We start from the raw sequence: 22,870 nt of genomic DNA, 5'->3' as shown, positions 1-22,870 counted from the left end.
CATGTGTCCATCCTTGCCGACACAAAGACCAGGTGATGAGAAATGCCCACACTGCGACAAGAGCAGTAAAATTGCCAAAGATCGACTACAGTGATAGTCTTGAAAACAGGCTGAGCAAGGACACTGCTTAATCCCCACACCCTACTCCCCCCACTCCTGACCCCTCCACCTCCCCAGCCCACCCCAACCTGCTGCAGGGAAGTCAGTGCTGCCGCAGGGCAGGGCTGATGCGGGGACAGACAGGCAGCAAGAGGTGACATTGCCAACAGCCCACCTCCTGCACAACTTAGGATGTCCTGCTGCAGGCCTGACTTCTGTCTAAATGAAGGTGTGTCGAGCACACGAAACGTGTGCGGCAAGGCTAGCGATGACTGGGTCTCAACACACACACACACACACACACACACACACACACAAAACATGCCAACTTATTTAAAACATGCAAAGAATTTGGGTTTTTGTGTGTGTGTGTGTTTTGGTTTGGTTTTGTTGTTGTTTTGTTTGGGTTTTTTGCAATTTCTTTTGCACAATTCAATTGCAATTCAGTTGCACAATTCTCCGTGTGAACTTTGCATGTGACAGTGTCATTCCACAATATCCAAAGGTTGGAAGCTCGAGCTCCTGGTAGATCACAAGTGGAGAAACCAGGGAGCAAGAACTGGCTGAAAGGAGAAAGTTATTTTTCTGGTTCTTGCTGAAAACAAAGGCCAGTTCTGTGGACTTTGAAGTTTTGCATCTGACTGAGAACTGTTTCCCTAGTAACCCCACAGAAAGCAGGGGGGGCGGGGGGACTGGCCAAACTAGAACACTAAATTCAAACAGCTCAGAGGGGAAGGCAGTCATGAGTTCAGTTCCTGAGACTCACATGGTAGAGGGAGGAGCCAGTTCCTACAGATTTTCCTCGGACCTCTACAATTGTGCCATGGCATGGGCACATCTACCACAGGAAGAAAAATAAAATCTTTTCAATGCTTTCCAGAGGTTGAAGAGATAGTTCAATGGTTAGGCATGCTGTGCTTTCTGGTTGTTCATCCAAAGGACCAGGGTTCGGTTCCCAGCACCCTCAATGGTGGCTCATACCATCTTTAGCTCCAGTTCCAGGGGATCTAATATCCATTCTTGGCCTCCCTAGGCCCCAAGCACACACATGGTACACAGATATATATGCAGGCAAAACACTCATGCACATAATTCTTAATAATGTTTCAATTATCTTGGGAGTTGTAGTTAGTGGAAACGCCCATCTGTATTCTGAATTTAGCTGGCTGAAAAAAAAAAAAATGCTTTTCAAGCCTGTGCCTCTTCTTTGTACACCAAGATCCCTGGGTGCTGCCGTACCCCCACAGTTGGGAGAGCCCATGGTTCCGGCTACCCCATGATCACTTGATTTTGCTGTGGTCTGGGGGCATATCCTGAATGTTCTCTGAGTATGGTCCTCAACCCAACAGGGTCAGTGCTACCCGAATGCTGGTGAGAGACGGATTGTAAAGTCTGTCCCCAAGGCCTCCTCCTAAGTAGATGGATAGACTGGCGGTCTGTGTTTTAACCAGCCTCTGGGTTGTACTGATTCATGCTGAGGTCTAGCACATAACCGCTCTGGGGCTTTGGGAATGTGTAGAAACACGTTGGAGTCTCCAACTTTGCAACTGTTAGACCCCAAACTAGAGATGCATTGTGCTTCTTCCTAGGACTAGTCCAAGATCCACGCAAAGCACCCCACATTTGCTCGCTTGTATCCCATCCTTCCTCATGGTTGGTTTGTAGTGGGAGGTAGATTTGGGAAGGTCAGTAGACATGCATGAAGCCCTGAGTTTGATTCCCTTAGCCTCATACAGATTGGGCATGGTGATACAGCTCTGTAGTCTCAGCACTTGGCAAGCAGAGGAAGGGGGATTAGGAGTTCAAGATTACCCTCATAGTCTGAGACTGGGCATCTTGGGCTACACTATCCAGCAAAGTAGCCAGGAGTCAAGCGTCATGATTGAAAACAACTAAAACTACCACACAGTCAGATTCATCCCTCATTTGCACAAAACCCATTGTCACATGGCCAACAACATGAGCCCCAGTGGTGACCCCATTAGGCAGTCCAGATGGGCATATCAATGGAGCGATGGAGCGTTCCCAGAAGCATACAAAGGTTTAGCAGACAGTGCTGCTCTGGGCAGTTTGCCAAGTACAAGTAGGCTGATTCAGCCCACTTTCACCTCCTCCTTCAGATACTGCCTGGCAGGGCTACCTGTTGGGTACCAGTTTAAGAACATCACAGATGCCGACGTCAACAACCTGTTGCTGGAGGACCTCATCATTTGGACCAATTATGAGATCGAGGTGGCTGCCTACAACAGCGCCGGGCTGGGTGTCTACAGCAGCAAAGTCACCGAGTGGACGCTGCAGGGAGGTGGGTGGAGACAGGGGCCGTGGAAGACCAGGTGCGTCCCTTTCTCCAGGTCCCTGGGCCTGTTGGGCCACATATGTGCCTGCTGGGTAATCCACATGTCCAGTTATGAGCACCCCAATGGGGCTGGCTTTACCTGGGCCTTTATTATGGTGCTTAGGTGACACCTCCACCTTACACCTGGCTCCCATGGGGCAGATGGCTGAGAAGAGGGGGGTTAGGAGTCATGTGGGAAGAGGCATATGGACCTTCTGTGGAATTTCAACATTAACTGGGTAATGAACTTGAATTAATCTAGAGAGTGGGAGAGGAAGGGGCCCCTTGGATTGGCCGAGCACTATCTGTAGAATCTGCCTGTCTGTGTCTTCTACCACATTGGACAAGATGAACGAGTGTAGAGGGGGAACCCCTCAGCTACAACCTATCTCTTGATCTCCTCTAGTTCCCACAGTGCCCCCGGGCAATGTGCATGCAGAAGCCACAAATTCCACAACCATTCGCTTCACCTGGAATGCCCCCAGCCCCCAGTTCATCAACGGCATCAACCAGGGCTACAAGGTAGGTGAGGGTTTCTTCTCTCCTTGGGAGGGAGCCAGGAGAGCTGGCTCAAGGTGGGGGCAGGGGTGGAGGGCTCCAGGGAAGAGCACTAAAGTCACTACCGGTTTCTAAAACAAGACTCCAGCAGGCAGAGGCCACAGATAAAAGCAGGTGATGCTCCCCACAGGGACTTTCAAGGTGACACGGGGTTCTAGAAGAGCACACCTTACCTCAGCTGTCACCAGGAAGAGGCTGTCCTCAGTAACTCTAGTCACAAACTAGGACTGGACTCCTGGACACTGCTGTACTCCGTTAGAACAAGGTCACAGTCACTCACTCCTTACCACTGTGGTATGACTGCCACATGTCACCTGCCAGGCAGGTCTTTATGGGCTGCACTTGGCCCCAAACACAGTGAGGATAAAGCCTTGGGATTAGGCCAGAGTTGAACTAAAAACTAAATCCCATCTCGCCTCTTGCCGACTGATGTCTTGGTCTGTCTTGCAGACTGATGTCTTGGTCTGTCTTGCCGACTGATGTCTTGGTCTGTCTTGCCGACTGATGTCTTGGATCACACTGGGTTAGGGCCTGTCCCTGATGACATCACTTTAAACATCACTGTAAGGGCCCAAGTTTCAAACACAGCCACACTCTGGGAGTCTGGCTTAAAACTTTGACACATGAACTCAGTATAGATATGGTCTACCCAACAGCCAATAGAAGCGTCTGAGTTGTAGTTATACCAATGTTAGCTGGTTTTCTGGCCAGATTAACTGTTGGGCATCAGAACTTCTCAGTCTTCCTGTCCTGCATCTCAGGCCTGGGGGCCCCTTCTCCTCCCACAGGAAGGCCTTCTGTCCTCTAAGGTAATTGAGGACACACAACATAGGCAAACCACCATGTTTGGTAGCTTCTTGCCCCACCCTGAAGGTGGGGGGAGGCAGGTAGACAGATGTCCATGTGTGAAAAAGGAAGCAGGGAATTTAAGGGTCTGGGGGGCCAGTTTTTAGAAAACTAAAAACTCTGGGTTTTAGCTAAGGGTCCCGGTGATTTCAGAGCGACAGCCATATCCCTAAGTCCTCTGCACTGAGGCTACGCATGTGGGACAACCACAGCCATATGTAGGCCAAGTATCTGCACCGTTATGGCTGTAAGCTTGGGACGCTGAAGAGGAAAGGGATGAGATTATTTGGCAAAAAAAAAAATCTACTTTCGTTAGAGGAAACCTAGGGACCAGAGCTGGAGCTACTGTGTCACAATACAACAGGAAGGCAGAGAGCGTGGGCCAAAAGGAGTCTTCCCAGGATAGGGGCCGCAACCCAAGCTTGCGGTTGCTGACTGGCCGGAAAAGGCTGCTAATTGGGACTCGGGGGATGGAAAGAGGTCTACATGGCTGTGGAACACAGAGGCCGAGCTGGGAACAATCAGCTTCAGGCTGCCAAGTCTAAGCACAAGTTTTATTGTACATGTGGGAGGGATGAGCTACAAGCTTCTAAGATGTAAAGCTCCCCAAGGACAGAAAGGCCACCAAGTGACCACGACATCTAGGGCAATAGCATGTGGTGACCCAGAAGAAGGAGATACTGCAGAAGCCCCCAACCCTGCTTAATCCCAAGCCTCTCTCATCGCTCAAGAACTGTGCAAATGGCCGGTGACCATCAGCTGCCTGATGTTTGGGGCATAAGAGCTTACGGGGCAGGAATAACGTATTGCACTCATGAGGATTTGCCCAATGCCAGGTAACCAGCTACATACTGTGCTCATTCAAAGTCACACGGGTGACTTTGAACATCTGATCCTCCTGCCTCCGCTTTCCAAGTCCTAGCTTTCCAAGTCCTAGGTTTATAACATGTATCACCACACCTAGTCTATGCAGTTCTGGGGTTTGAACCCGGGCCTCCCGCATGTTAGGCGAGCATTCTACCAACTGAGCTACATTCTCACCCCTGTGCTTAGCTGTAAAACGATGGCTGCGGCTTGTGTTCGGGTTTTGTTTTTGAAGTACAGAGGAATAAAAGTTGAAGTCTTTTCTCTTTGCTTCTTCAGCCTTCAGAAAAAGGGGGGCACGACGGTTGTCCCATCTATACGTGTAACCATAGAATATGCTTTAAATTCTTAGAATGTTCGCACACATACAAGAGTTTGTGGAAGACCCAAGTGTCCTCTGAACACCCATTTCCGGCTTCATCGTGATTGAGGTGCAGTCTGGCTTTGTCCCTGCACCTCCGAGCCCCTCGCAGCCCTTAGCCCATTCTGGGGAACTTGCTGACGTGAATCCCAGACAGCTCATCCCTACCGTCTATAAACGTTCTTGTAAAGAAAGGTTCTCCACAAGCTCTCTATTAAAAACAACTATGCCTAAAAAATGTCGGCCATTCCATCATTATACATCCTGCCAGTCTTTGGATTTCTTGACTGCCTCCCAACCAGTTCCCCTCTCTCTCCCTCCCTCCCTCTCTCTCTCTCTCTCTCTCTCTCTCTCTCTTTCTCTCTCTCTCTCCACACACACACACCATCATGATTTATTTGGTGAAGAAACTTAGTCATTCATCCCACGAATTTTCCACAGGCCTGAATTTTGCTGATTGCCTCCCTATGGGGTCATTTAACTCGTTCCTCTGAGTACTGTATCTGCAGTAAATTGGGGTGTAGAGCCAGTGGCCGACTGGATTCAAGTGTGTTTGATTACCTTTCCTGCGGGGAGGTGGGGGTCCCTCAGTGATGCTGTGTGTTGAATCCTCAGAAGGTGCAAAGTCTGATTGTCTCTTTAATTGTGAACCTCGTGGCCGTGAACAGCCTTTTGTAGGGGGTTGTGATTTTTTAATAGGAGTTACAAAATGAGGGTGGAAATTTTATTCTTGATTAGCTAAAATGCCTTCAGGAAGGAAGAAATGAGGTGAAGAAAGAGGGAGGGAGGGAAGAAGGAGGGAGGGAGGGAGGGAGGGAGGGAGGAAGGGAAGGAGTGGGTGAGGGAGGGAGGGGGGAAGTGAGGGAGGGAGGGGAAAGGGAGGGAGGGGGAAGGGAGGAAGATGATGTTTCTCTTTGCTGGTTTTCTACTATCTGAACTCTGGGTTCACTAGGGAAAATTTAAAACTCCATTCTTTTCCACAGCTTCTCAATTCTTAGCATTGTAAGTGACTCCCTAGCATCTTCTAAGGTAACAGTTAAGTTAGAGTTGGAGAAAGTGTTTTGGGCTCCATTTTGCTTTTAGCATTGTCATTATGTACTTCAGGATTTCAAAATGCATCTGCTGTGCTCCGTCCCACTGTGGTTATTGTCCTCATTGTTGCCGGGTGATCACTGTCCCTTCAAGTTGGCTCCGGAGTCTCTTTCAGCATGGTCCCAGGAGCCTCTGATGGCTGCCGGGCTGGCTGGGATGGCAAGACACTTCAAGCTATATAAGTGTATATAAAATTTACATACAGAGTCTGCCAGGGTTGGCAGTGCAGGCCTGGAATCCCAGCCGTGCCGGAGGGGAAGGCAGACAAACCCACGAGGTCCAGCAGGACTGCCTGAGCCACAGCATGAGTTCAAGGCTGCCCCAGTTTGCTTTCTGCCGCTGCTGTGATAAAGGCCATAACCAAAAGCAACCGTGGGAGGAAAGGCATTATCCGGCATACAAATTCTGATCATAAGCCATCACTGAGGAAAGCAAGGGCTGGAACTTAGAAGCAGACACCCAGGGCTGCTTGCTGGCTTGCTCTCAGTGGCTTTTTCAGCCTGCTTTCTTATACAATTAGGAATAGCAGCCCAGGAGTGGCACTACCCACAGTGAGCAGAAGTTAACACACACACACACACACACACAATCTGACGGAGGCACTGTCTCAATTGAGGTTTCTTCTTCCCAGATGACCCAGCTTATGTCAATTGACAAAAAAAAAAAAAAAAAAAAAAAAAAAAAAAGCCAAAAACAAAACAAGCAAACAAAAAAACCTAGGACAAGGACAAGGGACAAGGCCCTGTATCAAAAAACAAGAGAAAGAGCAGGGGTATACTTTAGTGTTGCAATGACTGCTGGGCACATGTGAGTCCCTGGGTTCAAATCCCATCCCAGGGTGGGGGAAAAGAATTTCTTCACCGTACCTAGGATTAGACATTTTCCCAAGGAACTCCAGATCTCCTGAGATAGAAACATAGATAACCATGTTGTGGCTACCAGGAAGGTTTCTTGCGCCAATGACACTATTGTTTCTAGACTCTTAATTGTCAGAAAGAAGAGTCTCCTAACTAAAATGCACAGCAATGGGGCTGGCCATATGCCCTAGTGTTTGCCTAGCAGACAGAAAGCCCTGTCTTCCAACTCACAATTGCACACAAGTCAGGCATGATAAAACCTGGAATCCTGCCACTCTGGGGTGGAGGTAGTAGGAATGGCAGCAGTTCAAGGTCATCCTTGGCCACACAGCAAGTTCAAGGACAACCTAGACTGCATAAAAAGTTTTTTTTTAATGTGTACTGTTGATGTTCCCATTTAACATCAAGATTGCATGTTTTCTCAAAAGCCCGTTGGCCTTTTGCTTGCATCTTTTTTGTCCACAGTAAAAATCTGGTTCTTGCAGCTTCCTTGGTACCAACTATCTCATCCCACAGACACGCTACAGCTTCTGGACCATAACAGGAGTGTAACACTACTGACCCACAGCCCCAAATTGTCAGCATCTTTTATGGTGCTAGGATGTAACCCACAAGAGTCACGACTCACACCGATCCGTAATGACACTTTTTGAATAGTTTCCCTCGCTGTAATTTTTCTACAGCTCGATACCCTATTAGGTTCATTGGCTTCATGTTGTTTTTGATTTTTAGGGATTGATTTTTTAAATTTAATTTTATCCCATAATTATGTACAATATTTACATGGTTTCAGAGTCAAATCAACCAAAGAAATTTGAAGAAAATTCAGTCTTGATCTGGGGAGATGGTTCACTTGCCACGTAAGGTCAACCCGTGTCACAAGCTGGACGAAGTCACCACTCACATCCCTAATCTCACCATAGTCCTGGCTGGACCAGGGAGACAGAGCAAAGGAACTAGCAGCAGCTGTCAGGCCAGCCAGCCTGGCATGTGCAGTGAGCATAGGAGAGACTGTCACAAGCAGAGGAGAAGGCAACAGGAGACACTCACGCGTGCACAGTAGCACACTCAAGCCCACACTCACACATATACACATGGGCATTGTATACACAGCAAAAAAGGAAGGGGGGAGAAAGGAAGGGAGAGACAAAAGAAGGGAGAAAGGGAAGAAGGAAGGGAGAGAAGGAGGGAGGGAGGAAGGGGGGTCTCTTGCCATCTCCCACCTCTGGGTGAGATGCAAATTCATCAGTGGATTTAGTTGATGATATGAGAGCATTTCTTAATAAATCACCTATCAATGACTGGACCCAGCAGCCAGAAACAGAACTTTCAACAACGAGTGAGCCTTTGGGCAGGAGGGTGGGCTTACTTTCTATTCAAACCATAACACTCAGAAACCTGGGGAACTTTGTGACCCTAGAGTTTCCCGCCGCCGAGGATGTGTGTTGTGCAGTCTTGGAATTCGGTGGCCCAGCGGCCGTTCTTGGTCTCAGGTGTGAAGCTGGAGAAGCCATATTGGTCCTCAGATCACACTCCTTGCTTTGTTCATGTCCCAAAGGTCTTTTATTTTTCTATAAGTAAGACCCAGTGATGCTATTTTAAGTCATCTGTAAAGGAACTCTTTTTTTCCCTTTATTTTGTATAAAATGGTAGTGATCGTAATTAGCTTAAGACCAATAAAATAATATTTACCCAAATTTTACACTTGCCGAGGAACACACCACACAATTAATTCCAACAGCATAATTAATTCAAATTTACATTAATTAAATTAAATTAAAACATTAAACTCATTTCTCCATCTACTCCAAGGAAGTTGGGCAATTTAATTGCTATGAAACAAGATAACTGAAATAAAGGGGATATTTAACATACTTATTAAATGCCACTTAGTGTTTCTGATTAGTATTTTTAGGGTCTAATTAGTGTCTAATTAACTTGCTATAGGCTATCTTTTCACAATACCAATTAAATTTCAAAACATCCTTTATAAACATCCGGCCCTGAAAAGGAAAAAGATTAAGCATTGTTACGGGCATGAGTTAATCAAGAGACATTGGCGTGGTATTGTTTTCTATCTATAAATACCCGTGCTTATTAAAACTCTTCAAGTGTAGCTTTTCACCATTAATTGCTATTTAATCAACTTCGAATAAATGAGGAAATCTCTGGGACCAGCTGTCATTGTTGGTGACAGATGAAGGGCCCAGAAAACAAGAGCAGGGGTTAAGAGGGCAGGAGAGGAGGAGCAGCCCCAGAATGAGGAGGAGAAGCAGGCAGACATGCTATCAGAGGATGGAGAGAAAGTACAAAGGAAGATGGGAGAGAAACAGTGGGGTCCAGGTGGGGTCTCTTGCCATCGCCCACCTCTGGGTGAGATGTAAGATTGACTACCTGACCTGGTAGCAATAAACAAGGCTGTGACATGTGACCTTGGAAAACCCACAGGGAAACTAGCCGGTAGAAAAGCAGAGATCCAAATCTCGGCCTCCCCTAGCTGTGTGAAATAGTACAAGAGACCTGACTTTTCTGAGCCTCGGTTTCCTTGTCTGTGCACTAAAGGGGTGACTTCATGGATCCGAGAGCTGTGGTCTCCCAGGACTGCAGACTTAGAAGAGCCCTGCTTTGGTACACTGCTCTGCAATAGTCACACTTGGAAGGAATTTTTGAACTAAAGGGTCTGTTCCGGGTTCTGTGCCCAGACCTCAGACAATGGTGTTTCTAGTAAAATGCCTCCCTTGTAAGATATCTGGGAAAATGGGGTGACAGGGCCCTGTGGGAAGTACCCCATAATGTGTCTTGCCTAGAGTCAGAGGCTCAAGACACCAGGAGCATCAGAATGTGCACGGAAGTGGCCTAGGTCCAGCAACTTCGGTTTTCTGGCTTGTCTCTCTAGTCCCTAGGCTGAGGAACCACTGGACCAGTGTCCATTGGCCTAACCTGTCATAGGGAGCTTCATTTTTCCTAAAAGATCCTTCTGGTTCCTCCTCAGCTGATTGCCTGGGAGCCAACCCAAGAAGAGGAGGTTACCATGGTGACTGCCAGGCCCAACTTTCAAGACAGCATCCATGTGGGCTTTGTGTCCGGCCTGAAAAAATTCACAGAGTACTTCACATCGGTGCTGTGTTTCACCACACCAGGAGATGGACCTCGAAGCAGCCCTCAGCTGGTGCGCACCCATGAGGACGGTAGGTGCCTTTACCCCCAGCTCCACTCCCACCCACCAACCCAGACCCTTGACAAGTCCCTGGGCATCCTGGAGCAGTGGCCATCCTGCATAGGGTGGCTATGCTCTCTGGCTCTAATGGGCATTGGTGGGTGGGGAACCCTTTTGGGAACAGTGCCTGGGCCTGTGGGACACCTGAGCTTCAATGACATCCTGGACACCTCGCTGAAGGTCAGCTGGCAGGAACCTGGAGAGAAGAATGGCATCCTGACAGGTAGGCATAATGATGCTTCTGAGCCCAAGGATGGGACAGATATGGGGCTGGACTTACCAGCTAGTCTTTCCCCTGCCAGCTCCCAAACAGACCTCCCAACTGAGCCACACTCTCAGCTCTTAGCTTTTCCCTTTCAGTCTACAGCGCAGCTCAGGGATCCTGTTCCAGCTCTGCAGGGTCTCAGGCTTTTAAGGACCCCAAGGGTCTATCATACTCTGTCTGCCTGAAATCCCTGCCCACAAGAGACATCCCACTGACACTCCACCTGGGCCCTAGACATGACACTAGCAGCTCCTAGCTTCTTGCCCCCTCTGCTCCTTGGGGGGTGACCAAACCACCAAGCTAGGGAAGGAGTAAGAATCAGAATAAGGGTCAAAATCAATGCACAACCTCAACCGAGCTCACGCTGCCACTGTGGACTGTTGCCAGGATACCGGATCTCCTGGGAAGAGTACAACAGAACCAATACCCGTGTGACCCACTACCTGCCCAATGTGACCCTGGAGTACCGAGTCACAGGCCTCACAGCACTGACTACTTATACTATTGAGGTGGCTGCTATGACCTCTAAGGGCCAGGGCCAAGTGTCGGCCTCCACTATTTCATCTGGTGTGCCTCCAGGTGGGTGCCTCCTGTTAGGACTTCTGTCTCCGCTTTTCTGGACAGCACTCATTTTTGAGAGGGCTCTGTCTGCCCAATTTATTGATTAGTTAATTGGTTGGTTGTTTGGTTGGTTGGTTGGTTGATTGATTGATTGGTTTGTTGATGGTTGGTTTGTTGATAGTTGGTTTGTGGGTGGTTGGTGGGTAATATATTAGTTGGTTGGTTGGTGGTTGGTAGCTAGTTGGGTGGTAGTTTGGTAGCTGGTTGATTGGTTAGCTTATTGGTGGTTGATTGGTAGGGTACTTAGTTGGTTGGTGAATGGTTTGTTGGTTGATTGGTTTGGTTTGTTAGTTTGTTGTTGATTGGTTGGTTGGTTGATTAGTTAGTTAGTTAATTGGTGGTTGGTGGTTGATTGGTTTTTTGGTGGGTTGGTGGCTGATTGGTTGGTTTGTTGGTGGTAAGTTGGTTGGTTGTTTGATTGGTTTGTTGGAGGTTGGTTGGAGAGTGGGTAGTTTATAGCTATTTGGTTGGTTAGTGGGTTGGTGTTTAGTTGGTTTATTTATTTGTGGTGGTTGGTTGGATGGTTGGTTGACAGTTGGTATGTGAGTGATTATTGGTGGATGGCTGGTTGATTGGTTGATTGTCTAGAAATCAGTTGTGGTTTTTTTTTTTTTTTTTTTTTGGTTTGGTTGTTTGTTTGTTTTAAAAGATTTATTTATTTTATATATGTGAACACACTGTAGCTATTTTCAGACACATCAGAAGAGGGCATCAGACTCAGTTACAGATGGTTGTGAGCCACTATGTGGTTGCTGTAAATTGAACTCAGGACCTCTGGAAGAGCAGTCAGTGCTCTTAACCACTGAGCCATCTCTCCAGCCCTGTTTGTTTGTTTTTTTAACTCGGGGTCTCATGCTATGGCTTAGGCTGCCCTCGAAGTCGCAGAAGTCCCATTATGTCACCTCCTGAGTAACCGGGATTACAAGCATGAGATATTGCACCATGGTTCTGGTGTATTTTAGGGACAAGTCTTACTATTAAACCCAGACTGGCCTCAAATTTTGCAATACTCCTGCCTCAGACTTCCCAGTGTTGGGATTACTAATGTGAACCATAATACCTATCCTTGGAATGATTCTATCTTGGGGTAATGTTGATTTTCTTCCACTGGGTTCTCCCCTTTGCTTATCTCTTGGGCCCAAGGTCCTTCCCTGAGCAGACTTGGATCTCATGACCTCAGGTCCTAGGTGAAGAACCGTATGGCTCACCATCCCTCTCCCCACAGTCCTGAACATAATAGAAACACAAGGACTTCACCCTCACTTGCCCTGTTATCCCTTCTCTACACTCCTCATTCCATTATAAACTTCCTGCCAGGAGAATTCAATAAAAGAATTCTTACTGTCCACATCGGACTGCAGCCCGCGGACAGACTTCTTGTGGGGTGGTCAAATAAGATGGAAATAATCTCAGTCTCAAACACAAACACTAAGCAAGTCAGGCCTCACCACTGTGCCTCGGTTTCCCTATCTGTACACATACAGAACCGAACCAGATCACCATGTGGTCCTCTCCAGATTAGAAAGGCTGTGCCGGCCAGACTGCCTAAAGCTACAGGCTTTCTCTGCTTCCTCCCTGCCATTTCCTGCTGTATGGTCATTACCATCACCATTAAACCAAGACGTAAAACAGGGAGGTAGATGCTGTATCAATAGCTTCCCTTGATACTGAGACAAGAATGCCTGACAAAGCAACTTAAAGAAGGAAGGGTTCGTTCTGGCTCACGGTCCAAGGGTACAACAGTCATGGCGTGAAAGTCACTTCAAGGAGAGCTCATAGCTGGTCACATTGCATCTAGAAGCAGAGAGAGAGAAACAGACAGACAGACAGACAGACAGACAGAGAGAGACAGGCAGAGAGAGACAGAGAGAGACAGAGAGACTAGTGGTCAGCTCCATCTCTCCTTGTCATTGAGACCAGCCCTCGGCCTGTAGAACAGCGCCACCTGTAGTTAGGGTGCCTTTTCCCACCCCAGCCTAACCTAAAAACTCCCTCTCATATATGCTCAGAGGCTTGTCTCCTAAAGGACCCTAAACCCTGCCAATTTAACTGTCTCAGTTGTTCAAAGATACAGTCTGTAATGGTAGAATTAGATTCAAACTGATGTTGGGGTGATTTGTTTATCTGTTTGTTTGTTTGTTGATTGGTTGGGTTTTGATATAGAGTCTCACTACATACCCTTACACTGGCTTGGACTTATGTAGCCAAGGCTAGCTCCAAACACACTACAAAATCTCATTCTTTCTATGCGATTTATCCTGAGCCCCGAGAACTCCAGACTTCCTGGTTGAAAAAGAGAAGCGGCCCCCTGTCTGCCCCAATCCCAACTATTCTAACCTCCCCAGCCATGACTGACTATGGAGGGCTGTAGGGTCATGTGGACAGAGGACGGTTCTGGTCTGTAGACTTGCGCCAAGTCTGCCTTGATTGGTGCGTTTTGCGGGCATTTCACTTACTGTCAAAACTTCCAAGGGAAGCCCCCAGCACGCACAGCTCTGGAGGCTCTGCCGTCAGACCTGTCCTAGCCTCCCAGTATGAGTGTGGTGACTGTGTGACATAGAATCGGTGTCATTGTCAATAGGGCTTGGCTGTGTTTCTCCTGGGACGTCCCCAAGAACAGCAAGCTGCTCAGCCCCCTCCCTGCCACGGAGTCCCGTTTCTGGGGGAGTCGCCCTCTTACTTTTTCTACCCTACTTTCCTTTCTCAGAACTTCCAGGGGCACCCACCAACCTGGGCATTTCCAACATTGGCCCACGATCCGTGACCTTGCAGTTCAGGCCTGGCTACGACGGGAAGACATCCATCTCCCGCTGGGTGGTGGAGGCTCAGGTAAAACCTGCTAGAAGGGACTCGGGCAGCCCTGTGAACATCCTGTAAGGCGGCAGTTTTCAACCTATGGGTCATGACCTCATGGGGTCCCATAGCAGATATCCTGCATATCAGATATTTATATTATAATATATATATACATATATATATACTAATAGCAAATATAGTGTATATATAGTGTATATATAGTATATATGATATAGCAACAAAATTATTATATGGCTTGGGGTGCGGGATATGAGGGATTGTATTAAAGGGTCGCAGCATGAGGAAGACTGAAAACCACTGCAGGTCACGGGGGTTTCATTGAAGCTACAAGTTCCTGGTATATCAGGTGGTCTTGAAGTCAGGCCTTAAAATGTGTTTCTACCCAGCCTGCTGTGAGGTCCTAGTGCAGGAGGACCCGGAGCCACCCTGGGTGGGGTTGACACGTACTAGGTGCTAGGGCTCAAAGCATCCCACTTGACCCAGGCCAGTTGGACAGATCTTAGGTTCCGTTCTCCAGGTGGGCGTGATCGGGGAGGGAGAAGAGTGGTTGCTCATCTACCAACTTGGCAATGAGCCTGATGCGCGCTCCATGGAGGTGCCAGACCTCAACCCCTTCACCTACTATAGGTAAGGCACAGTCGGGAGGGGGCGGGGGAGAGGAGCCAGCTCCCGGGGCGGGGGAGGGTAGCCGGCAACCCCCTCCATACCTTGCTTATTCCCTCTATCCCACCCCAGCTTCCGCATGCGCCAAGTGAACATTGTCGGCACCAGCCCGCCCAGTCAACCTTCTAGAAAGATCCAGACCCTCCAGGCACCCCCAGACATGGCCCCAGCCAATGTGACTCTGCGAACAGCCAGCGAGACCAGCCTGTGGCTCCGATGGATGGTAAGGCTACCACGGGGGCTGTGGGATGGGAAATTCACAGTATTGTTCCAACCTGTTGACCTCAGAGGTCTTTACCTTTGGCTTAGGCTTGGGAATGCAGCTGTTTTGTTTATTTATTTATTTATTTATTTATTATTATTACTATTATCAGTATTATTATTTCTTCCTTTCTTACTAACCTGCAAGGTACCCAATAGTTAATTGTGATCAAAGGAGATTAAAGAGCTAAAAGATACTTTGTATGAGCTGGAGAGATAAGTTATATACAAGTGTAAGGACCCGAGTTCAATCCCCAGCACCCACCTAAAAAAGCCAGCCATGTTAGCACATGCTTGTAATCTCGACAGCAGGATGCAGAGAGAATATCTTGTGTCTCTGTGAATTTGACACCTGTCAATAATAAATCTGGCCTCCAGTTTAGGCAGGAAATAGGAGATAGGACTTACGATAGGCAGAAAGGATTCTGGGATAGAGCCAGACACGGTAGATTCGTCCAGGAAGATATGTTGCAACAGATACTTGGTACCTGAGCACAGGTAACCAGCCACGTGACTAAATGCAGCATTTGAATAAAGGGGTAATCTGAAGTTATGGTCTAGTCAGAGAAGAGCCTAGCTATATGGTCATGGTATTTGTAAATATATTTTGAGTCTGAGTCTTATTTCTGGGAACACGGGGCTGGGAGGAAGTATTGTCACCTAGCTACCCAGTGCGAGACTCTGTCTCAAGAAATATTCAATGTAGGGAAGCTGCTTCTGGCAAACACCTTTAATTCCCACTTTGGATTAAAGGCGCAGATCTTTTTGAGTTTGAGGCCAGCCTGCTCTACACAGGGAGTGTGCCAGGCCAATCATTGATAACCTAGTAAGACCCTGTGTCAAAATAACAAGAGAAATAAAATTTAAAAAAGCAAAGTGGGCTTCCGCACACACCCATGCACACACATGCATGCACACTTGGGGGAAGGGAGCCAAGGGGCAGACATAAAATGCTGCTACTTACTACTAGACACATTGCCAAGTGGCAAGCATCCTAAACTTCCAATCCAGAGAAACCCTTCCAGGAACCTTGAGAAGGACATGCATGCTCCTGTCTTGATTTACAGCTCAGAGCAGGAAAGCTCAGAGAGATAAGGAACTTGCCCATAACCACACGAGTAACACAAGGTGGACCTAGTGTTTAAAAACAGTTGGTCAGAGTATGGGCTCCTGCTGCTGAGGTGAAAGCTGGGAAGGGGGCCAGTCTTACAGGTCAGAGCTGTACTTCCTTTGAGGGTCACGACCACAGCTGACCTGCAGAAGTAACTTGCTGATGTGCTATGACCTCCCTGCCCTGCAGAGGGTTATTCTGGGTGCTTTATTCAGAGTCTGTGTTTAAAAGGTTCTCATTAACCCACAACAGCAGAAGGATGCTCCTCGCCCCCAATTTGCATAGGAAGAAACTGAGGTCACATAACCCCCTCCCCAGGACCTCCGATTCTAGGAGTTAATAGCAAGAGACTGAGCCCAAAATCCACAGCGAGAGCTTCTGAACACATTGTAGTCTCTCAGCCAGGAGCAAAAATACTGTGTCTCTCAGAAACATTGTATCTCTCAGGCCACCCTGGGACAGGGCACCCCAGAAGGAGACCCAAGCAATAGTCTTAGAAACTTGTGTAGCAAATAAGAAAAATTCTGAGAGTCCCAAAGGAGAGTAGCAGCTGGCATTCTATGCTCTTTGGGAGACCCTGAACCCTGGCAAAGAAAGAGCCAGCCTGATGATGGCCAGGTTCTCACCACACAGCCCTTGGCCTCCAGGAGAGAGCAATCATTGGTTACGTAACTAGGGCAAACCCTCCCGTACCGCACATGCCAAGAAGAAGCTGGTGGCTGAGAGAGGATTTGACACCATGAGCCCCCAACAGACGCTGGTTATTAATTATGGCTCCTCTTCCAAGAATCAGATCCCAAGCAACATTTTGGGAGTAGCCCAGTGGCCCACATCACTGTGGATTCGTAAGTGGGACATATATCCTCCTGTGACCTCAACTTCAGCTCTTCGCTACCCACTACCACATACACACACACACACACACACACACACACACACACACACACACACCTCTTAATTGTCTCTGAAGGTTTCCAAACAAGAAAGTTAGAGAAGGGTTACTGGAGTGACGTGGGGGATGGGAAGTCGTCAAAGACCTCGCAGCCACCTGCCTCATAAGGATGCGTGTAACTAGTAGGGGAATGGTATTCTAGGCTCATCTCAGCCTCTTGGGCCCATCCATTTCTGTCTTGCTGATGTCTGGCTCATGTCCGTAAGTGTCTGTAGAGGGACGTGGGAGCAAGAGGAAGGTGAGCGGGTGAGGGAGAGGGTACAAGGAATTGGATAAAGTGGGTTTTAAAATGGTGCACTATGGATTATGGGGAGCCCTGGGGAAGCAGAATGGAGGGGAGAAAGTGCAGATATGCCAGCCTCAGAGGAGGAGTGGAAGCCAAATTCTCACCTCCACCACCTACCAACCTTGCCAGATTCATCCAACCCTAAACCAGTACCCGTCCCGCTGAGCGCTATGAACCAAGAAAAGAATCTGCCGTTTCTCGTTGGTGAGACTCTTACTTGAAAGAGAAAGATGAATTTCAGTGGGAGACCCTGAGATTTGCTGGATAGCAGGATTTCCTGACAGTGATGTGCATAGAAAGTGATCATGGAAGGACCCCTTTCCCACAGGTTCCCTCCTCCCAAGGGCGGCATGACTAGAGACTAGGTGTTAAAGACAATTAACAGCCTGTGTTGACAGCCAGAGTAAAGGAAGTACAGGAAGACACCAGAGCCTAAGGGCTCTGCTCATCAGGACACTGGGCAGACAGGTTTTAGCCTGCTGGAAAGGACCAGCCTCCAGGCAAGGTTAAAAGTCAACCACAGGGATGAGAACAACAGCAACAAAAAAAAAAAAAAAAAAAATGTTGCTTCTCCTGGGAGTCCAGCTTGGAGAGATGGGCAGGGAGTCATGGAAACAGTGTTACTAGCTCAAGCCCCACTTGGCGATAGCATCTCTTTGGGGCAGGAAATAGTGAATGGTCTCCCTGCTAATCCCTCATCTCTCTGCCCACTCATCACCCCTTTACCCCAGCCCCTCCCAGAAATGGAATACAACGGCAACCCGGAGTCGGTGGGCTACAAGATCAAGTACAGCCGGTCTGACGGCCGCGGCAAGACACTGAGCCACACGGTACAAGACCGAGTGGAGCGAGAATACACTATTGAGGACCTGGAGGAGTGGACAGAGTACCGTGTCCAGGTCCAGGCCTTCAACGCCATCGGGAGCGGGCCCTGGAGCCAGGTGGTGGTGGGCAGGACCCGGGAGTCAGGTATCACTGCTCCTCTTCCTCTGGGGCCATCCAAGAGCCAACCACACCGCTACCCTTTCTACAGACAGCTTAAGCAGTGGCAGACCACCCTGCCAGGTCTCTAGGTCCCCCCAGTGATAGTCCCTACTCTTGGGAAGTGTGTGGGATACTGTCCAAGCTTAGCCCAGCCCACTACTCCACACTCAACTTTAACCCCGATGCCCAACAGAGGGATCTCAGGACATTCCAGAAACAAAACCTATCTCTCCTTAGGAGCCTAGAAAGGGGTCTTCACTCCTAGAATATGAGGCCTGATCCACGGGCAGCCCTCATTTGTCCAATTTGTGGTCCACTGTGGCACTTTTCAAGTGTCAGGTGTCTCTTCTGCCCTCCCTGGTCCCTGCAGCTTTGCCTTTTTTCGATGTGCAGGCTGGAATCCAAGATCATCCAAAGTTATTCTGGAACAAGGGTAGATTGAATTCCGGAGCTCAAGGCCAACCAAGCTATGTAATATACCCTTTCTCAAAATCAGGTGAAGGTAGACAGCGAGAGACTGTAGGTACATGAGATCCCCACCTCCCTAACATCCCCAGAAAAGAGAGAGGAAGAAATAGCTGCCCCCAGAAACGTCTGCAACATCCCCCAAACCATTATGATAGGATCGCTCTCTGCATGTGATGTCTTTTCTCCCACGAGCTGGCATCACAAAGCTGGCTCTTTTTCCCACCACTGTGGAGCTGTCTGGGTCCTTATTCTTCCTTGTCACCCCTGTCTCCCACAGTCCCATCCTCTGGTCCCACCAATGTGTCAGCTCTGGCCACCACCTCTAGTAGCATGCTGGTCCGTTGGAGTGAGATCCCTGAGGCAGATCGAAACGGCCTCGTGCTGGGCTACAAGGTAGATGTGGGGATCAAAAGGGGGTGGGTTGCACCATCTTCTCTAGGCCCTCCACCCAAGATGTCCTGTCTTCCTTCCTCTGGAGCTCTCTCTGCCTCACAGAGGCTCAGGATACCTGCCTAGTTTTCCATCCATCCACCAGTCACCACAGCAACCAGGAAGTCCTCCCTTAGGAATGGGGAGACACCCAGTGACGGAGTGACTGACAGGGTCTTGTAGACTGTTCCCCCTTTCCAGGAGACTGATTCGGGAACCTCAGGCTTCACCTTCAGCCATAAGGGACCCAGTCTGGTTTCTACTGTCTTCTAGAATTCCTTTCCAAACTGCTCTGGGTCATGTGACTGTGGGGTCATGTGATCATGGAGTCTTGTGACTGTGTGATCATGTGACCATGTGCTCATGTGGCTATGTGGCCTAGCCTTAGCTTGAATGGTGGGAGTCATAGGGTAATGTCACATTTCTGTCACTATCACTCTGCAGCCTTAAGCAAGTCACTTTCCCTGTGGGCCTCCAGGGACATCTAGCTATGCAGCTGAGTTTCCCCATGTGTCTTAGTCCTTCCAAGACCCCTTTGGGGCCAAGCCCCTCCAAGGGGCCCAGCATTCCTGCCCCACTCCCCAACCTCTCCTGGAAGAGACTCTAGACAGAGCCCCTCCTCTGTGTTGGCAATGACAGGTGAGGTACAAGGAAAAGGACTCGGACTCCCAGGCCCGGTTCTGGCTGGTAGAAGGCAATTCATCCCGAAGCGCCCAGCTCACAGGCCTGGGCAAGTATGTGCTCTACGAGGTCCAGGTTCTGGCCTTCACACGCATCGGTGACGGCAGCCCTAGCCATCCTCCCATTCTGGAGCGGACACTGGATGATGGTAAGCCTGCATCCCTGTAAGCCCCACCCCCACAGGGATCCCCAGTCTCAGAATCCTCCTCTGGAAAACAGGGTCACCAGAAGCTACCAACTTACTGCAAGAGGATGCTATTCATAGCCAATAAGGGAAAGTGGGGGAAGGGGCCAGGCGAGGACAGTTGGATGTCTGACTCCACCTCATGGTGTCTCCCTAGGACAAGTAAACAGCACAAAGACTTGGTGTTGGGTCTGGGGTTTATTTTGGGGGGGGGGGTCCCACCTACAGCAGGTCTGCTTTGAGCAAAATCTATGAGAGCACAATGCCTGGTATTGTGCCTCTTGGTCCTGTTCGTAAAACAACGACCCCAGAAGAGCTCCATTCACTGCAGAATCCCCCGGTCTCAAGCTGACAGACAGGGAGGTCTCTACCCTCCATTCTCCCACACACAGCAAAAATGGCCTAACCCACCACAAACACTTGCAAGCCCCAGACAAATGCAAAAGCAAGCCCCAGTATCGTCTGTCTATATATTCTAACTATAAATCAAGCTAATGAGCTGTTAAATTAAATATGTTCTATCCTCCTGCCTTGACAAATATACCCACATAATGACCTAGAAGGCCAAGTTCGAGTTTACACATCTCATCTCCATGACATTCTGGGCTAGAATGAAGTGTCTCAGGAAAAGAGCCCCCTCCCTGCTGCCACTAGATCCTCACCCTGTCCCCCTCACCCACACCAGTCAGACTTCAGCCACCACCCCTAAACAGCTTCCCCTAGGACATCCCCAGGGTGCATAGAAGATGGATCTGGGAAACAAGCCCACTCAGAGTGTGGGGGTCCCCTCGGGCCCTTCCTGAGCTTCTAAATGCCAGGATTGCAAAGCCAGGGGTGGAGAGAGGATTCCTGCAGTCAGGATGAGCACTTTCCAACCTGCCACAGCTACTCAGGAGGCAAAAGACGCCCAGCCAGACTTCCAAAGCACAGACCAGGCTGGGGTCTGGAGGGTCGTGGGTGAAACCCTGGCTGGGGCCCCAGGATCATTCCAGCACAGACTTAAAAACCAAGAACACATGTCTGCCCATTCTGAGAGCTCATTCGCCGACACATGAAGGGCAAAGAAGCTGGAGTCTCGGGCCTTCGTCAAATAGCCAAGGCCTGTTTGAGGGGTACACATGCCTCATCTCACCTTCCAGGTCCTGACCCTGGTTTTGAGAATAGATAGTCTTGCGATTGTTTGCTGAGAGGTATGCTACACGTGAACTGATCCATTAATTCCCCTCATGGCTCAGCCTGGCCTGGCCTGGGCTATAGACAAAACATTGGTCTCACCTTCTTCCTTCTGTCTCCTCCAGTCCCAGGCCCCCCCATGGGCATCCTGTTTCCAGAGGTGAGAACCACATCTGTGCGGCTCATCTGGCAGCCCCCCGCGGCCCCCAATGGCATCATTCTGGGTAAGTCTGCACCTTTCCTGTGCCCTTCCTAGGAAGAGAAAGTGGCATGATGGGTTAAAAAAAAAAAAAAAAAAAAAAAAAAAAAGATGGGACAAGCCTGGGAAGTGTCCGAAGAATAGAATCTGACACTTGCAACCCCAGAGGTAGAGGCAAGGTAAATAAAAATGAAATAAATACATTTTTAAATTGTAATTAAATAAACTCGTGAATATACACACCAAAGGTAGCTTGGTCTAGCCTGTGTTGGGCTAGTCTTGGAGGAATGGCAGGGCTCAGAAGACAAAATGGTGGATATCAAGTCCTTTGGACTAGAAAGCACCAGGCTATTGCTTTAGAGCCACCACTTGCTGGCAGGTGACTTGGCCTGTCCCGTCCACATTCCTCAACCGTCGCTAAAGGTATCAGAGCGACCAGAAGAGTATCACGAACCAAACAGGAGCCAGCAGGGGCCTAACTGCAGTGTCACTGTGGCCACAGAGATGGGTCCTCTCACAGGACACTGGGGCTGCTGGATCCACCATTGTCCCTCTGCCTTTCTCCCCACAGCCTACCAGATCACCCACCGGCTCAACACCACGACAGCCAACACCGCCACAGTGGAGGTCCTGGCACCCAGTGCCCGCCAGTACATGGCCACAGGCCTCAAGCCGGAGTCTGTCTACCTATTCCGTATCACAGCCCAAACCCGCAAAGGCTGGGGAGAGGCTGCTGAGGCCTTGGTGGTGACTACAGAGAAGAGAGGTGACTGCCCATGGGGCTGGGGAGGTTTGGGGAGCTGAAGAGGGCTTTAGGAGCCCACATAGGGACTTAGCACCCCTCCTAGTCTTGGAGTCGGAGTCACGTGTCACGGAACTGGACTGGGGTTTCCCAGGATCCTACTCTGTTCCCGGTTTCTAAAGGACAGGTGGGGGCTGAGGCATAGCTTAGTTGGAAGAGTGCTTGCCTGACATGCATGAAGCCGCGGGTTCAAGTCCCAGAACGGCGTAAACCGAGTGTGGGAATGATTGCCTGTCATCCTAGCACTTGGGAGGTCCAAGCAGGAAGATCGGGAGTTCGAGGTCAGCCTCATACATAGCAAGTTTGAGGGCAGCCTAGGATATGAGAGAGCCTGTCAAAATAAGAAAATATAGTACTAAGGAGATGGTTGGTAATCATCCTTATCCTTATCCTTATCCGTTATCCTGGGTTAGATCGGGGCGAGAGCCTGCAGTCTGAGCTGCCACAACCCCAGTGCCCTGAGCAGGCACATATGTAAGCCTGAGGCCCTAACTGGGTTAAAAGGTGATTTGTTAGAAAATGTCCCCAAGGGCTGGAGAGATGGCTCAGTGGTTAGGAGCACTGACTGCTCTTCCAGAGGTCCTGAGTTCAACTCCCAGCAACCACATGATGGCTCACAACCATCCTTAATGGGATCTGGTGCCCTCTTCTGGTGTATCTGAAGACAGCAACAGTGTACTAATAAAAGAACATTTTATGTCCCAAACTGGGGAGGGGGGGACAATACACACAGTGTATTTCCTCC

General features: G+C 49.1%; 1 protein-coding gene across 1 annotated transcript in view; it reads left to right on the top strand.

Annotated features, from left to right (window-relative positions):
• Window positions 1-22,870, top strand: part of SDK2 (sidekick cell adhesion molecule 2) — a gene marked incomplete at its 3' end in the record, with an annotated part of 267,015 nt that overhangs the window by 198,713 nt on the left and 45,432 nt on the right. Inside the window, exons 17-29 of the mRNA XM_080924572.1 lie at window positions 2,220-2,401; window positions 2,841-2,956; window positions 10,005-10,200; window positions 10,354-10,452; window positions 10,882-11,073; window positions 13,823-13,944; window positions 14,450-14,559; window positions 14,668-14,818; window positions 17,937-18,174; window positions 18,935-19,050; window positions 19,726-19,915; window positions 21,250-21,348; window positions 21,895-22,089. Coding sequence (XP_080780698.1) covers window positions 2,220-2,401; window positions 2,841-2,956; window positions 10,005-10,200; window positions 10,354-10,452; window positions 10,882-11,073; window positions 13,823-13,944; window positions 14,450-14,559; window positions 14,668-14,818; window positions 17,937-18,174; window positions 18,935-19,050; window positions 19,726-19,915; window positions 21,250-21,348; window positions 21,895-22,089 — 2,006 coding nt within the window. The remainder of the gene's footprint in view (window positions 1-2,219; window positions 2,402-2,840; window positions 2,957-10,004; window positions 10,201-10,353; window positions 10,453-10,881; window positions 11,074-13,822; window positions 13,945-14,449; window positions 14,560-14,667; window positions 14,819-17,936; window positions 18,175-18,934; window positions 19,051-19,725; window positions 19,916-21,249; window positions 21,349-21,894; window positions 22,090-22,870) is intronic.

This window comes from Micromys minutus (assembly GCF_963924665.1).
Source record: "Micromys minutus genome assembly, chromosome: 10".
Lineage (NCBI taxonomy): Eukaryota > Metazoa > Chordata > Mammalia > Rodentia > Muridae > Micromys > Micromys minutus.
The sequence above is the reverse complement of the archived record's forward strand: the minus strand, read 5'-3'. Positions and strand labels throughout refer to the sequence as shown.